Here is an 18,031-nt window from a genome sequence, read left to right as displayed (position 1 = left end):
ACGTAGCACAGTGCGCTGTAACTTTAGAGAAATTTAAGACGAGTAAGATTGAGAGAACTGATGGGAATACTGAAAACTGAGTGTTGAAAACTGTAGCATTTTGGAGCTCAGAGGTCAGATACAAAGAAAACCCTTGGAGTTAAAATTAGAAACAGTGAAAGACGAGCTGAACTGAGAAAGAACAGTTCGCCTCTGTCAAAGAAAAGGGCTGGAGCAGTTCAGAAACAAATCATATGCATGACCTCGTGGGAAATGATAATAAATCTGCCACATATTAAAAAGATCATTTTAATGTGGGGACATTTACAGAGGGGAATCATAAGGCAGTCACCCAAAGGACTGCTTTTAAAATTATTTTAAGAATAATATTGTTTGCTGCATTTTACACTCCGAAAAACATTTAAATTTCACCATTGTAACAAAATGAAAATAATTTTCACTATTTAAGGGAGTGGTTAAATAGCATGGATGTAGCTATTGATGTTATTATCTATAAAGGAGTGTTTTCTGGAATCAGCCAAAGAATCACAAATGACAGCCTTACACTGTGCATTACGTTTGTCTTTGTGGAGATCTCTCCCAGGCTTTCCCTAACTGGATTTCCTTAATGTTGATATTCACTTAATTTTATTGATGTACTGTTTCATAACTGCATAATTACCATAAGGCTAAAATATGTTGCATGTAATTACATGTGCGCCTTGATTACATCCTGCAAAATGAAAAGGACACTATTCAAAATATTCAATCATGGGACCAGTAAAACATATTTTAGGGCCTATTATTTTGAGGTAGAGGCCTTTCACAAGAGGTCTATACAAATATAATTACACAGCAACTTCAAAGAGTCCACACCATCAACGCCACTGATTTCTGAAAGCCTGTGACCACATGAGAGGCTTTTCTAAGACGTCGACAGAGAAGACTTCAGTGTGGGCTCCATGTGAAAACAGAGTGGGCCACAAGGCAAACCTTAGCCCTGTCTACTCCTCCAGCACAGTTTGTACTCAAAGGAAGACTCTAGAGATAGTTCTTGGCCTGCTTTCCTCTCCATCCAAGACGTTCCTCCATGCAACGCTACACCAGCTTCAAAGCACAAGGATGTAACACTAAAGCCTCTGTCTCCAGGTTGGCCAACAGAAAGAATGTCGACATATGCTATACCCTGACGAGTATTCAGTAAATTTTTTCCTTTTGTACAGCTTTACTGACACGCCAAGAATTCATATTTTCGTAACTTGTAAATCACCAAACCACTGTAGATCGACTCGCGATAATGTCCAGTACAAACATTCGTCCAGTGCGGGCAATTCATCAATGTTCTGTAAGTCCTTATTGGCAGCCAAGCAATATTTAAGTCAGCCAACTCATGTGGAACAGATTTATTATGTGAATACAGACTTGATGTTAGCCATCTAAGATCTGACCTTGTCATTCCGCGTGAGCATGCATCCAAAGTCAGAACAGCAGCATTTTGGGAGTGACATAAATACACTCCTCTTCCCCCAAAACCACATACGACACAATAGCTGACACCAGTTATTATGTGGAATCTACTACGTGTGGGCAATTCCTCTGCAAGGCACCACAGACAACGAAGAGAATATACTAATTAGCGATTATTTTATTTCTGTGGGGCAGGCCCCAGTATGGCCAAAGCATCTCCAATCAAGAAATATATAGCAAACTGAGGCAGATGTTAATAATGTTATGTATCGGTGACCAGCATACCATCAGCACATGGATAGAGAGAGGCAAAGCAACCATAGAAGCAGCAGTAGTACAGATGCAAAAGAAAAACGGTAAAGCGAGCAGTCATTGCATTGAACTCTCTCTCTAACTGAGATGAACATAAAGTGTCTGAAAAAATGGGAAAATGGCTACCTATCTTGTGGGTGACAAAAGCCATGCTGAGTTTCCCATGAAGCCAATACTACAGGGAAGTAATTACATTAATGAGCTTTGGTCCTAGTCACATTTACATCCCTGAAGCCAGTGTACAATATTACCCTACTAGAGACACAAGTCAGTACAGTGAGCCATCGGAAAATTTCTAAAACCCATTCAGCCCACGGTCCAAACATGAGTATCAAAGGCACTTGTACTGTATAAGTCAAAAGCATGAAAGCATCATATTGCACATGCTGAACAACCAAAAGAAAAATGAGCTCGACCATTGCAGGAAAGGCATTCACAATTATTCACAATTAATACCAATCCAAACCCTGCACATATTGTAAATGAGCAGAATAAGAGCAGAAATTAGAAGCCAGCATTATATCAACAGCAAAGGGACAGATATTAGCAGCATACACATACAGCATTAACAGCATAAGAAAAAATTCAGCCAGCAAACAAATATCAACAGCTAAAGCACAAATAAGAGCAGGAATTGGCAGCCAGCATCATATTAACAGTGTAGGATCAGAAAAGCAGTCAGCATATACAGTATTAACAGCATTAGAGCAAATTCAGCCAGCAGACAAATGTCAGCAGCACAAGAGCAAGAATTAGCAACTCAAAGATATGCAAAAAAGACAGTGGGGTCAGCAGAAAGGCAATTTTACAATAGTTTAGCAACTCTATACTTTGTGCTTTGAGCTAAATGCTATTGTCAGTAAGTTAACATCCTCACAATGCCAATGTTTTTCCAGTTTTTCAGGTATTTGGTCGTAAACCAAAGTATTGGAAAAATCAAAACTTTGACTGGATGGTGGCCTTAGATGAAAAGTCTGGGGATTCCTGAAGTTACTGCAAATCATCCTGTGGAATACATGAATGTCTTAGAATGACTAGGGCCAAAAATTTCAACCTACTTCTGGTGCTAAAACAAAGAATCAGGGGATCACCAAAATTTTTAGGATACGTCATCTGGGAACCATGAATGTCGGTACCAAATTTTAGTTGTTGAGATATATCACTCTAACCTAAAAATATCACTAGAGGAAAGAGGCTCACTTAAGTTTGTAGTCTGTCTTTGCGGGGAACATAAACATCTACGATATTTTTTTATCAATCTATCCAATAGTTGTGAAGACATATCAGTCTGGACCAAACTGGTGGACCAACCAACTTATCAACCCACAGCACCTCACTGCTCGCGTGGCTAAAATCACTGCCAAGCACAGGAAAGCAGCTCAGCACAGCCAAGGCATCTTTCACAATACACGGTAGAATAAACAGCTATTACTTAGCTCTGTGATGTGGTCTCACGTTTTGAGGTGCGGGAATGAAAACTCTGACTTCCGGCTTGGAGTGGCATTTGAGGACAACTAATATGACCAACAGACCAACGGAGCAGCGACACCGGCATGGGAAGTGATGCAACTACGATTTTTTAAACCATAAAATCGACTTCAAGTAAAATGGACGGACTTTTAGCCGGACTTTTAGCTTTCCAACTTACCTCAAGTTTTTTTTCTTTAAGAGGAAGAGAAATGATTCAATTCAAAGTTATCCTGCACACTTTGCTATCAGAACATCCCTTTACAACGCTGGCTTCATCAGGGCCTTGCAGAAATGTTTACTGTCACAAGAGGACTGCTTTGGAGTTCCCAGAAATTTTATTATAAAACTGTATTTCTTTAACCTTTTAAGACAAGAGACACTGAGCAGAAATAATAAATGAAGAAAAAAATTACCTTTTGATTAATCATACAGATAAAAAAAACTTTGCGATTTAAAAAAAAAACTTGATTATAAATCCATGGCCTAAAGGTACGGAGAGGAAGAGCTCTGTTGTTGGCTAGATTTGTCTGACATTTGAGCATTACGAAGAGAAACACCAGTAAATTATTTCAGCTTAATACTTTAATTCTCTCATTTCCTCTGCTGGAATTATCCCTGAAAACACAAACATGGAGTTAATGTTAATTAAAGACTCCAATCTTTATTGGATTATACATTATAATCCCCCCCCCCCAACCTCCCCACGCCAATTGACTGATATGTGCTTGTTCAAACAATGTAATTTCCTTTTCTTTTTCACTGCAAACAAATAATCTTCATTGCAACATACAGTACATACATTGTCCTTATTTATGCTTTAATTTTTCACTTTTCACATAACCTACATAAACCTAGTTGTGTGCATTTCTGTCCTTAAGCGCCATCCATTTTAATAGACTGTATACTTTAACTGTCCATTAGCTCCCACATTCGTACAATTCACATTCATTCTCTTTTCCATGCGGATTAATCAGTCATTAAGACATCTCTTGGTTTAAGTCCATGTAGTCAGTTGAAAATAACATTGCTTCATAAGAAGTGCAATAACTCAAAGTTCCCAAAGTGTGGGACATCACTGCTTGTTCTGTTTCCACTTGTTTTTGGTTTTTTTTGTTTCTAACAAAGGTTCTCAAGTCTTGCAAGCTTCAGGGACACCGGGACCACTCAAAGGTCTTTGTCACTCGTTCACAGAGTTTACAGTGTTTCCCTTTTAGCCTCTTAGTAGTAATGCACTCTTCCAATGGTCCCTGTTCCCGTCCCCAGGATATCAGGTTGGCCATTCCTCCAGATCTCACGTATGATACGTTCCCTCTCCTCCAGTCGCTGTGCCCTTTCCAGCTCTTCAGCTGAGGTAAATACGTTCACACTCAGCGTCCCATCCGATTGGCTGCTATGATTACCAACAGGGATTTCTGTGCTGGGCAAAGGGACTGGTGCCTCTACATCGTCCCCTTCTTCATCCTCATCATCCTCGCTCTCTTCCTCCTCCTCGCTGATGTCCTTTAACTGTTTTTTCTCAGGCGTGGAGGGGGCGACGTTGGTCCGTGGCTTGCAGGAGATGCGGATGACCAGGAGACAGAGCGTCAGCACCAGGCCGAAACACACTCCGAGCACGAAGTAAAGGCCAAAGGTCTCTGGGTTTGCTAAGGAAAGGACACAAATGAACAACATCAGACAGAGTTAAATGTTCATAAAAGACTTTTTTTCACATCATGAACACAGGTCAGTGTAGGCATTGTGCTGGGCTGCACAGTGTGATTTACCTTTAATGTGTGCATAAGCAGCTATGCTGTTGCTCAGCAGGTCCATTTCTTTTTTCTTCACATCCATGGTTATCTTGACTTTGTTTCCTTCACAGCTGAAAACAACAAACATTCAACACCATATTAAATCTGACTTTGGTGTATAATGCAACTACACACCCTATTAACGATCTTCCATGTGCTTACAGTCAACCACACTTCCACCAGTGTTACATTCTGTGCAGCGCTTGGATGTCAAACCCACTGACCACAGCACTTCCACATATGCCTCAGGGTGGGTGGGATGAGGCCTCCAAGTGCCAAACAAAAGCTCCTCTGTGTCCTCTTTAAGTACTGGCTTCATCAGGGGATCATCATAATGCATTTGGCACATGGCACTCTGCCTCCGCCATTCTCTCTGAATTATGGCAGCCCTCTATAAATGAGGTCAAGAGTCAATTTTCCAAGTAGCCACAAAGGACTCTTTCCTGCATGATAGGACTCCCAGATCAACTTGTGAAACTCAGGGGAAAAGGTAAGTGTGTTGTTGACTTATTTGTAGTGTTTGGACATGGTGTCCCTGACATTTAAGCTGTCTGTCCTCCTGGCATCCTGTTAGTCTGAGGAGCTCTATTGTGTTTTTAACCATTCCAGCATCGGTGAGTCCTAACACTCCCAAGGAGGTCTCTCTGAAAGTAAAACCGGTGGAGCCATGCACCCGATGAGATTCAAGAGCAGTTCATGTTCATTGTCCTGTGCAGTCTGTTTTTCATTTTTAGCAATTACTCCATATGTATGCAGTCCTCTATGTTACCTTCATGTTACCTCCTCACTAAGTAGCTTTTGTCTTCAGGAGAAACAAGCCCGTTTCACATCTGAAACAAACACATTTATTGGATTTGCCTGCATGGAATACTATACCAGGGTCGTGTTGCGCTGTTGGGTCTTTCTGTATTTCCTCCGTTAACCTTCCCCAGCTCCCCTCCTTCTCCGCCCTGCTGCCCTTTCCTGCTGACTCTGGCTTTTCTCCTCCACTTTTTACCATTTTGTTAACAATTTCCACCTCCCTGGCCTGATGACATCACGGTGTTGCGCCATGAGACACATAAGAATGTTGGTGGCAACAGCGAAGAAACCACTTCAAAATAAAAGGGGGGTCTTTAATCCTTCCAGTTAATATTAGCACCATCCCACTTTAACATGTGCTTTGTGTTGTGGCTGGCTGTGGTAAAAAAAAAAAATCTCTCTGTTATTGTGAAATGATGACGAACTCTGAAGCCCTCCGAGTCTAACCTGTGTGCATTGCTCTCTAAGTCAAACCACATGTCACCATGCTTACATACAAATTGTATGGATGTCTTCACAATGCACCAACCATATGTTTGTGTTTACATTTATCTCCAAATTACACCCACTGACAACCTCAGTGCCTGATCTCTATCATGATATGAATACCTCTGAATGATTTGTGTAGCTTTTGAGCTTATTTGTTGATGCAGCTTTCAGTATGATTCAAGTATAAAACCACACGTGTAGCTAAACCTTATCTAATGTGGTGCGCTAATGAACTTTAAAACACAGAAAACATTCTCCTGTAAAAGCAGAAGTTAACACAAAGTGGGGTACGGATAAAAAATAAAACTTACCAAAAAAATGAAACTCTGGAGCACGACCTCAGTCCCAGCTCATAGCGTAATGAGAAGTTGGAGAATGGATGCAAAATGATCACGCTCCTCTCGCTTTCGCTCCCTTGCTGTTGGATCAAGGCCTGTGATCTTTGGTCCTCAGGCTAAACAGTTCATTTGGCAACCCTGAGACGAGAGCAAACACACACACAGACACACACACACACACACACACACGCGCGCGCACACACACACACACACACACACACACACACAGACACCCACACGCATACAGACGTCAAGCTACATTAGAGCCAAACTCACTGAGGTGTCTGCAATGCAAACAGCGACAGGCCTATTGCAGGACACAAGGTCCAGCAAGAGACTAGGGGCAGGCTTTTCAGTTGCCAGCTCTCTTGAGCCTACACAGGGTAAAATGCACAGAGACTGCAAAAGCACAGGAATGTCTAGGCTTTCATAAAAAGCAAAGAAAGTACTATCTTTATAGTCAACCTTATATTAAAATGATTTTTTAAAACAAAGAAACCAGAATCTTTGTTACTCACTAGGTCAAAATTATTGTCGATTTTTTTTTTTTCAACTGACAACATCTTTAATTCAATTCGATTGGATCTGTGTAGGTAGGAACTAAAAACAGTTTATAATATCACTTCAGTTCTAAAGGCCTCACATGCAGTTAGCCAGCTGTAGGAGTGATGTTGTTAACCGATGCTTAGTCCCATCTCAAAGTAATGTACGGAGTTCTAAGGTTACAGTACTATTCATTGTACAGGACAAATATCATTATAGTTGTTTTACGGTTCACTTTTAAAATCTGAAATTTCCCTGCCACACCAAATTCCCTTCATATTTCCAGCAAATCAAACCACAACAATCTACAAGATATACTGTAAAAAGAGCCCCAGAATCACTTTCCTTTACTCAATAAAAGTCCTGCAACTTGCTGGGGGTTGGTACTTTACATGCCAGGTGGGTAGATGGAGGGCTGTAAAAAATGCTATGCTGTGGAGTTTTCTAACTCATAGATATGTTTAGGAAAAAGCTCCTCTGCCAGCTGCAGTTGGTTTAGCAGAGCCTCTGTGCTTTCCAGGGCAGATTTTGATCTTGCTGACTCTTGGCAGATCCTATGTACACTGCGCAGTGCCTGACTGAGACAGCACCCGGGGGCTAAGTGACAGAGCGGTCACCATGGCAACATGCTTTCCAGGCCACCCCCTTAGTGCCCGCGGGAGCGAGACGATGGGCCTTTTGTTTCTGCTCCACACCATAGGGATGGACCTATGCACTATCTTCCTGTCGAGATTCCTTCCTTTCTTTTCAATTATGAACACGTTCATCTCCTCCCTCCCACCGAGTCTAATCCCCCCGCCCCCACTGATGGCCTCTATTCATCATTATCGAAGCAGAGGTGAGAGAACACGGGCTTTCAATGAGATATTTCGTTTTTGTCTCAAGGGTAATAATGTGAACGGCTCAGGTGACTACAGTTGTTCTTCAAGCCAAGGTCAAAGCTAATGAATGCACACCTACAGTACAGTGACTGGCCTCCTCTCACACTGGAATGCAGCAAACCTGAGCTTCATCAGGACTCAGGCATCTGTTACTGGTTGTTAATGACAACTGGAGACCTGCATAAAGCCCATCTAAACACTAATCATCCTGCCGTGTTGTTTTGTTGTGTTTTTGTGTTACCCCAAGAAGGAAATTATTAACAGACCCTCTCCTCCCCAGTAATATCCATGACTCAACTCTCAGTCATTCTCTCCACCAAGTGACCCAATTTGCTTTTCTATTGCAGATGTTGCCCTTCCCTTCAGCCTTGAAAATGAGACCTTCGTCTTAACAAAAGAGTCGTGCAATAGTGATTTGGTGTATCATTTTTTTCTCATCATGTTTTACTCAAACATAAGTTGCATTATAGACTGTGCGGTAAATATTATGAATGAAAACAACAGCAGTCCTCATACAATGGCTCCTGAGGTAATCAAATATTGACCCATGACTGTTTCAATTTAAAAAAAATTGACAGCAAACCAAACTCCAAACAATACTTTGCCTAGGACCAGGGTATGCACTTTGGCAAAAATCTAATAAATAAACAAACTAAGTTTTGGACTTCTAAATTTCTAAATCACAATTTTTGGGGAGTGCTGGTTGGTGAGAGCTTTCACACCAGCTGCTCTGCAATAAAAGTGACAATATCTCAAGAGTCAGGACCCGCATAAAATTTCAGTTAAATGGCTTTTAATAAAGGCTTTCCTCTGCCTTTCATTATTTAATTACAAATAAAAACCATATATTTAGAGTCGAATGCATGAAGCAAAAGATAAAAACAGCTGAAATGAAATTTTCCAGTGATCTGGCAAAACCTGCTGTAGCATGTGTCTTTGTGCTACATCTGTGCTTCTGTCACGTTAGTGTTTAGTCTTTTTTTGGTCCCTGCTAGCTTATCATTTGCTCTTTCCCAGCCTCATATCCTGAGGTCAAACACTCAGGCATCCCCTTCCTGTGTCCTTTGCACGCTGCTCACTATTAAGTAATCATGCAACCCATCTTGACATAGCTTAAATTGTGTGGGAAATGTATGTCTAATTCTCTTTATCTTACATTAAATCAAAACAACATATAACCCAGCAAGAAATGACAAAGTTTAAAGCCATCTCAGCTTTTCTTTTTTTTTTCCAAAATCTGTCAGTCAGCGATGAGCTATTTATGTGGTGTGCTGTTGTGGTCTGAGAAAAGGTCAAACACTATTTCTAACTGAGCATTGTTTGCTTTGGTTTGGGTGCATATTTTTGTTGTCATCCATTTGGAGATAACCACAATGGCTCTTCCTTCCCACAGGGTTTGTCCCTTTCCACAGGGACAACATCCAGATAGAAGCCTTCCTTCAGCACCATTACCACTGTCTGAGGTATAAGACAGACTGACTGAGCTGTCTGCTGTACACAGATGTCAACTGGGTGATTTATCAGCCGAACAGGGGCAGACCTCCAAAGCAAAAGTTTGTCACAGAATAGAAGAAATTATTCCCACACACTTCACCAGTAATACTTGTTTCAGAAGCCATCCAACCACAATACTCCTCTTCCACAATGAAGGAATCAATGTCATAACCCTTCAGCGGAATTTATCCAAGGAGTCAAGCCGCATTTGATTTACACACAGAAGTTGAAAAGGTCAGATTACACAAGGGAGCAAGTAGGTGTTATTTCTTCATTGTCATGACACTCAGCAAACTGCAGAGGGAGAGAAATATTTTTAATACCTTAAATTTCTCTGCAGCTGTAACAGTTCCTGGCACCATGGACAATCTTTCTGAGGTTCGCCTGGGACGGAGCTTCACAGAATGAAATTAGCCAGATTTTAATCTAATCACATTTCATCGTTTTTAAACTCAAGTCCACACACAGATTCTTTCTAGTAAAGGATATCACAGAAGCTGCCAAAAGAATTTTTTGCATCTTACATAGTATCTTTACTCTTAATTATGTTCATTAAAAAGTCGCTGCTTTGATTCTGTGGCTGCTACTGAAAAAAAATCAGTTGGGACTAAATGATGCACAACATCAAACAAACCAATCTGGGTAATTTATTCACTATTTTCAGTTTGCGGAGCACATTCTGAAACTCTGCATAGTCCCCTTAAATACATATACAGAATCAGAGCTCAGTCTGGGCTCAGTTATTCTCTTATTCAAGAAGAAATTATCTCAGTCGCTGGTAAAAGGTTAAGAGCTACCTACAAACTGCCAAAGAATCTGAAACTGTATCACAAAAATATCTGCTGGATGTCTCTAAAAGCCATTTATTACACACCTGTAATCAAGCCAGAGAGTGGTCTCCAAGTCTTAAAACATAATGGAACCTCAAGCTCTCCCCACAACAACTGAGCTGCAGGGAATCACTTTCCACTCGGTAAACAGAGACATTGTCCAAACTGAGCTCTCGTTTTTACAGAGTCTGTGAAAGCATTCATGAAGGTCCACAGGATGAAGGTAATATCTTGTGGAAGCCGCAGCGAGATTTTCTTCACATCCAAGAAGGTTGCAAAGGACATTTGTGGAGAAAGTAAGAGTGCGTTTCTTCCCAGTTCCTCTTGTCATGAAGATCTTGGGATTCAAGCTGTGCTAACTGTTAGTATTGCTTCCCTCTCGTCAAGGCCCGCCAGAGTTTCTGACTTAAAGGAAGGTTGTTGTATTTGGAAACGGGACAGGCATGTGGTTGCCATCAGGACAGAGAAATGGAACACCAGGTGAGGTTGACCCCGAACGGACCTGGGTCAGAGTATTTGCAAATACTTTTATAGTTGGTTTTATGCTAATTTTGTGCCAGAGCAATGAGATACAGTATGTCGCTGAGTTATGTGGTGAACTAAAATATTTTGAAACAACCTCATTTGGGTTTTTGAGAGTAAAGGTCAGGCTAAGGTCTGACTGCAAATTGTGCAGCACATCCAAAGAGAAAAATTAGAGTGGCTAAAATCAAGGTGTGCAATGAATACCATATAGCATAGAGTGTTTGGGGCATATTGGTGGCCTGGTGGTTAAGACACATTCTTTAGAATGGTTTGATTCTAGCTGGAGACCTTTGTTGCATGCCATTCCCAAAGTCGAGGTGTAGGTAAAGTCAGTACTAGAAAACTAGTCAGATTGTTCTGATTTCTCTCAGTTCTCTCAAGCTCTTCTTGACTTTGGAAACAGCAGTTATCATGGAACTGAAGATGTTCAAACTGTCCATAAACTCTGAACACCTCTAGGACTTGAAACCAAATCAGCTGATGAAGAATGTGTAAAACTGCTGAATTCTCCGAACAAGCAAATAAGAGATTGTTGAGCGCACATTGTCTTGTCAACTGCTTTCGCCAAAGTGAAGAACAAACTGTAAACCTGAGATGTTAAGCCAACATGAATGAGAAGTCCTCAAGGTACCTAGACTCATCGAAAGTTTAAACTTCTACGGTTAAATGACACCTGAGCAGACTTCATTTGATGGTGAAGACCATGTGATATGGATGAAAGTTCCAGAATAAGCAAGTGACTGGAAATTGAGAAGATTGTTTCATCAGCGCCTTTTTATCACTTTCAGATTGTTCAAAAAGAACTTCAGAGACAGTATACTGTATATTGATTTTTGTATATTCACTGACATCAGTTATCCTGATGTAAAAATCTCACCCATCTAACACCCTCTGCAGATTGAAAAAAAAAAAACATTTTAAATCACATTTGACCCTAGTCTGAACAACAGTGTGCTGCCAGCTGCAGAGACAAACAGCTCCAGTGAATGCAAGTTCCGAACTTGCCCAGCTTTTATTGAGTTTCCTCTTGAGTGGGTCTTAATTGGAAATAAATTAATAATGTAAACCTACATTGTTTGTGCACAATCCAAACTTTGATATTTTTGTTTGTTTAGAAGATTCAATGTAGTCCAAACTTCTTGAATATGTTTTAGTGTTTGATATAGAGCTGAATGAAGGCTTTGTTTTTTTCATGTGTTGATATATTTGGCTTTGGGCATGTATTTGTCATAGACTCAATGAACAACAGCTTTGCTTTCAAGAATGAAAACTTTTACAAGAGTAAACACAATATCAAACCAGTCAGGCATTGTCGGGCAGTTATTATTTGACTTTAGATAGTATACTTTTTTAGCGAGGATAGAGTTAATTAAACATGACTCAGTAAGTCAACATGGAGCCAGCTTGATTCAAAGTAACTGCAACCCTTGCCCGAAAGAATCCATGTGTATCTTTGTATCATAAAAAGTGCACCACAGTGCACTTCTTATCCTGTGAATAATATATTTTGTGGGCTATGGCAGGTAATGGGAGGGTAATGGAGATATGGGAGTGAGCTTGGGGTTAGGGCAAGTGGTTAATGGCGTCCAGATGTGTTCCTGTTGTGAGTCAGAGGCAGAACGCTTTACTATGTAAATGAATAGGAGATATCCCATGTACCATCTTCATACTGACATTATCAGGGTACCAATCAAGCGAACCAAGCAGAGCTCATGGCAGTAGGAATCCACATTGGAACCACAGATGTGTGTGTGTGTGTGTGTGTTTGCTGAAAAGGTTTATTTGTGCATGTGTGTACAATTACGTCTGAATGTTGACAGTAACTGGTTGTCTGTGTATGTTCCTGTATGTTGAAATTGATTCATTTGAACATTCCTCTATGGTTCCCTAAAGCAAAGTGGGTTTTAGATCATCCTAAACTCCAAGCGCCAAAAATAGACCCATGATCTCACCCTTTTCATCGATCTGGGCCACCATCCAGCAGCACGCCAACACCACATACCGTATCAATTACGTGGGCCCTACGGATTACTCTGTGACACAAAACACGTGTTTGCCCTTTCCATGATTGGGTCCGTAGCATTTGCTCATGAGCATGGTGCAGCGCCATGAGATTTAGGGGGTTCAGAAATGGTGCTGTGACAGGGACTGCGTTTTTGTAGTGAAAGTGAAGGTTGGTTGCATGGTTTTAGTTATTTATGGTCCATGGCATTTAATGACCTCTACTAGCAACCAGTAGCAATTAGAGAAACATCAACAGCACTGTAATCTGTCACGGTGCCTGCTGATTCACAGTGGCATCATATTTTTACAATAAAGATCAATGTGTAAACTCCTCAGATCTTAGACCTTACAGAAATATTTTTTAAAAGATTACTTATCACATTGGAAAAAGCTCTAGAGATAATAATAATAATGCTTTTTCACTTGTTTTTGTGACTAAGGAATGAAATGTCTTGTGTTGGAGATTTTGTTCCAAAACATGAGCTCAGCCCAGAAAAAAGAGATCTCAGTGCTGTTTTATCATTGTACTGATATTTCTGAACATTAAATCATTCTATAAAGGTTTTTTGCATAAGACAATACAATTCATTTGTTGTTGATTGTTGTGTCTATTTAATACAGCCTCCAGAATGGACTAACTAATCTTGGGTGAATTATCATTTGCTAATACTGTTTTAAGCAACATGTCGCAAATACATGGGGTTCTAGTATTTGCAATCAGTTTGACCAACTATTCACGTAGATCTTAAGGAAAAATAAAAGGCCACCACTTCTATTTATGTTCAAATGCATTTTTGTGTGTTTCGATGTCTGTGTGTTGCCCTTTGTATGTGTGTGTCTGGTTGCATGTAAAGACGTGTGACGAATTAAAGGAAAAACCAACATAAGCCGCCCGAACAACTTTAATGTGCCTTGGCATTGATTCTACAAGTCTCTGGAACTCTACTGGAGGGATGGTACACCATTCTTCCAAAAGATATTTCCTCATTTGGTGTTTTGATGATGGTGGTTGAGAGCGCTGTTCTAACACATCAGTCCAAAACCTCCCATAGGTGTTTAGTTGGGTTGAAATCTGGTTACTGCGAAGGCCATAGCATACGATTCACATCATTTTCACACTCATCAAACCATTCAGTGACCCCTTGTGCCCTATGGATGGGGGCATTGTCATCCTGTTTCTTCACTCATTTTTCAGGTTTTTTCTTTTATTTATCACCCATCTGTATGTGTCTGTGTGTGTGTATTCAAGATAGGCGTGTAGGCTTATGCAAACCCAGTGGACTTAACATGTCAAACAGCTATTTGAACAGTTATTAAAGAGAAGCGCCATTAAAGGTGCAGAAACTAAACTTTTCACATTCCATATTATAATATGATGACCATAATACTGTTTATTTATGAGGGCTGTAGTCTCCCGTTGAACTGGTTGATTGGTTGGTTGGTATTCTCTCATCGGACCAAATTCTCATTGGTTGGCAATTGCCAGTGTTACTTTCATAAGGACAAAAGCACTACATGCTACAGTCTCCATTAAGTTGGGCGATTTCAAACTTTGAACCTAATGGAGACTGCTAGTTCTCACTTATTTAATGTTTACTGAAAATTTACTCAGAGTTGGCTCCGAACTATTTGACACCATGTCAAAGACGTTGTTGGTGTAGCTGCATTTTGTTAAAACAAATAACCAAAAAGTCGAGTTAAAACTTTGCAAACAGCAGTTTGCAAATCACAGCTCAACATCCAACATGGCATATCATCTAAAATTGGTAGGCTTACATGTCTACGTAAGTCAACTTTCGTGTTTAATGCTTGAGGCTTCGAGTGTGAACATATTACAATTGGGATATTTCAGTATGTTATGCTGCAAATACTAGCTTTTCATGTTTATTTATCATTTATTTAGACTAATAAGGTTACCAGGTAGAGTCCACTCAGTACAGTCACTGTAGAAAATAGTTGTAAGGTTCAACTAATTGTTAATGAATCCCCTTTAATCAAAAAACATAGGATGCATTTTTAGTTTGCAGTAGTTAGCAGTCACTAGGCAAAAATCACAGTTAGCAGGAGTAAAAGCAAATCACCAGCAGCAACAATTAGATTTTTGAATGGACCATTCTGATGATAGGAATGGGTGTATAGCTGGTGTTCAAAGACATCAGCTGATGATCTGCTGACCTGTCTGATACTTATGACTCCATGTCATTGCCTAAATATGCACCATTAAATCCATTATGACAGCATTTCAAGTTTTCATACATTAATTCTTCACTATGTGTTTCTGTTGGATGTTTGTTCTTTCTTGTTAGCTATCTTACTCAAACTCCAGTTTGACCATTGGACGGTCTCCAGTATTGGCCAGTCAAAATCATACTGTCAGTTAAGGTAGGTTACTGTGCCCTAAAGGGTGCATTGGGCGAAATCTGAACTACTGTAACTGAAAGTGTGCAACTACAATTTTGCAGATGGTCAGGTTAAACTAAAAGTAATACCATGTTTAGCTAGCCTTAAAGATTCTGGGAACAGGGAATAAAAAACAATCAGAATTGCATCATGTGATCATAACTCATTTTGATTTATGTATGTTGAAGCTTTTCCATATACTCACTACTGTTTGACATTTCCTGTTGTACTAGCTTTTTGCAAAGTGCTACAACACAGAACCTGACCAACCGACAATGAACCCTTGATGCAGAATTTTCTGCATGTCCAAGTAATACTGGGACATAAGAGACACATTATACTGTATGTATATACATTATGATCTACATTTTTGAACTTACACTGGGATTGCAAATTACGTTAATTTAATTAATGCAATCTGCAATAGTCCAAGATAATTTATTTCTTAGTATAATAATGCTCTCCCCAAGCCAAACACTAAATTAGAAACTGAAAATTAAAGAAGCTGCTCTATAAATGTGATTGCGAGAACATCCATTGGGACTGTTTTGTAATAACAGTGGTTTTTTTTTTTTTGCAAGAAAACGACCACACTGCTATAGGATGAAACTCTTTTGTAAGCTCGTTAAATCAAATAAATGCATTGTCTGTGGAGGGTTTAATCCAAGATGTACTATGAATAAAGTTTTACCCCTTTTTATTGCAAGTGGTTGTGTTTATTTCTTGCCACTGTGTAATGCTGTCTACGTGTGGTTCTTTTCTCTTGACTTATCTTGACTTTGTGTAGGCTGAAACTTTCTGTATCTCCCCTGCAAACAGATTGGTACCCTGGGAGTTTAGACAAGCAGTTCAAATCAAAGTCTGACCTCTGACCACTGGGTAAATAGAATAAGTTAACAACCATCCTCAGGACAGATAAGACAGGCCCAGTTATTAGTGAGTCAGTGGGGTTTTGGATAAATGAAAGTCTCATGGCATGAGGAGCTCAAAGGGGTCATGCAGGGGTCAACTCTTCCCAGCCATTAAGCGTTGAAGGTGTTACTTAATTACAGTAAGCATTCACACTCATCCTATGGAAGGTTATCTGAATGACTGGAGGAGGCACAGCTAAAGTGCTGCCTGCCTAGTCAGATAGTGTAAATTAAATGACACCCCTGAGAGCAACCCAGCCCACTCCAGCCACCACCCATCACCCCCCGCCTCCCTCTCCTCGCTTTCTCCTGATAAGAGTTGCTAACCACAAACGTCCAGAGGAGAGAGAGAGAGAGGGAGAGAGAGCCGTGAGAGCTGAAGCATATGGTTAACTGTTGTTCTGCATGAATGTTTCTACGGATATGTATAAAAAGGAGGAACTGCTGAAAAAGTAGTGGATCCATATGCACCGTGTGTGTACTCTTAAAACCTCCATACGAATGTGATGCCTGTGATGTCTCTCACTTCTCTGATTATCTGACGTCTGGCCTCACAAAAAATACAAAAAGGGACAGGATGTTTGCTTTGATTGTAGCAAAGTGACAACTAATTAATCACCACAAGGTTAGCCAATAATGTGCAGCTGCACAGGAAAGCCATACCCGGGCTCTCCTGTCCTGTCTCAACTATAAGTGCATCATCAGCTCCTCTTTGGCGCCGATCCATCGAATACATGCTGAAAACACACACATTTGACAGGATAACACTATGATGCACTGACACTGTTCAGGACTGATACCAACAAAACCAAAGTGTTATACTGGGAAAACATATGGGGATTACAGTAAAAACAAGAAAAAAACAAAAAACAGCATCATACATAAAAGGGCTTTAACGAGGTTTCTACTCAATACTACTCTGTTGTTGCCAAAACTCACCCACTTCTCTGTCATATTTAACCACAGTTTATTTAAATATAAACAATCACATAAGGAACTCATATTTCATTTGAAATAAAAACTTACTGGAGCTGCTGTGATGAAAACCAGATATCAAACTTTATAGCACGTGGAAGTTTTCCCAAACACATGCACCTCCAAACAAGCCTACCAAAGTTTGAATTCACATGAGCTGCAATGCAGAAAAACTTTAGACTCTCTCTACTACAGAAAAAGTTTGTCATTTTAAAAGTACAGTGACAGAAAAGCTGTGGTTCACGGGGGTTTCTATAACACTGTCAATACTCTGAAATGAACTGTCAAACTCACCGGTCAGTGATAAGAAAAAAAAGTCCTTCTGAGACTGTTCAGTCCACACAGAAAGCCTCAGGCAAACTGCAAATCTTAGTCTTCTTCCCCTCCAAATTAAAAAAAAAAACACAAGCTTACAAGCAGTCCTGACTGTTTCTGTTGATTCCCTGTTGCTGCTGCGGTCAAGTCCTGAAGACTGTGTGTGTCTGCCTGAGCGTGTGTGTGCAGAGTCTGGGGAAGAGGTGGTAACTTCCTCTCAAAGTTGGAGACGGAGTGAGTAACAGAGTTTTCTCCCTCCTGACTCCAATCCACCAGAAGCAGGAAAAGCTGTCATACTATCCCCCCGTTTGGATGAAAAAAAAAAAAAAGAGGAACAGCCTAAAAAGGGCAAGCTCGGGGAATAGAGGAGGGAGGAAAGCAGTGGTTGTGTGTGTATGTATGTGAGTGGTGCGAGTGGTGTGGGTGTGGGGGGACTTTTCCCTCTGTTGTTAAGGAAACAGGCAGAAAGCAACTCCAGTGAAATTAGCTCAAGTTTTTCCATGCATAGTC

At 40.4% G+C, this 18,031-nt stretch overlaps 1 protein-coding gene across 2 annotated transcripts; it reads right to left on the bottom strand.

The window, feature by feature from the left end:
* Positions 1-352: 352 nt before the first annotated feature.
* Positions 353-17,767, bottom strand: eva1ba (eva-1 homolog Ba (C. elegans)). 2 transcript variants are annotated; one of them, XM_040118202.1, is made up of 4 exons: positions 17,501-17,767; positions 6,617-6,781; positions 4,992-5,086; positions 353-4,871 (listed from the first exon to the last, which is right to left on the bottom strand). In XM_040118202.1, the coding sequence occupies exons 3-4, from the start codon at positions 5,056-5,058 to the stop codon at positions 4,447-4,449; spliced, it is 492 nt and encodes a 163-aa protein (XP_039974136.1). In that variant the 5' UTR covers positions 5,059-5,086; positions 6,617-6,781; positions 17,501-17,767; the 3' UTR covers positions 353-4,446. The 2 variants fall into 2 exon arrangements, with proteins under 2 accessions (XP_039974136.1, XP_039974138.1); XM_040118204.1 differs by having other exon boundaries at positions 17,621-17,767.
* Between the last annotated feature and the right edge of the window lie 264 nt (positions 17,768-18,031).

The sequence above is a fragment of the Xiphias gladius genome, chromosome 22 (assembly GCF_016859285.1).
Source record: "Xiphias gladius isolate SHS-SW01 ecotype Sanya breed wild chromosome 22, ASM1685928v1, whole genome shotgun sequence".
Classification (NCBI taxonomy): domain Eukaryota; kingdom Metazoa; phylum Chordata; class Actinopteri; order Istiophoriformes; family Xiphiidae; genus Xiphias; species Xiphias gladius.
Note: the sequence above shows the minus strand (reverse complement) of the source record. Positions and strands in the feature narration are given on the sequence as shown.

What these genes read in the sequence shown, in the direction of transcription:
- eva1ba (XM_040118202.1), bottom strand. Translation starts at nt 5,058, where the DNA reads ATGGATGTGAAGAAAAAAGAAATGGACCTGCTGAGCAACAGCATAGCT. An exon ending in TGCTTATGCACACATTAAAG is followed by an intron (nt 4,872 to 4,991) that starts GTAAATCACACT and finishes TCCTTTCCTTAG; the next exon opens with CAAACCCAGAGACCTTTGGC.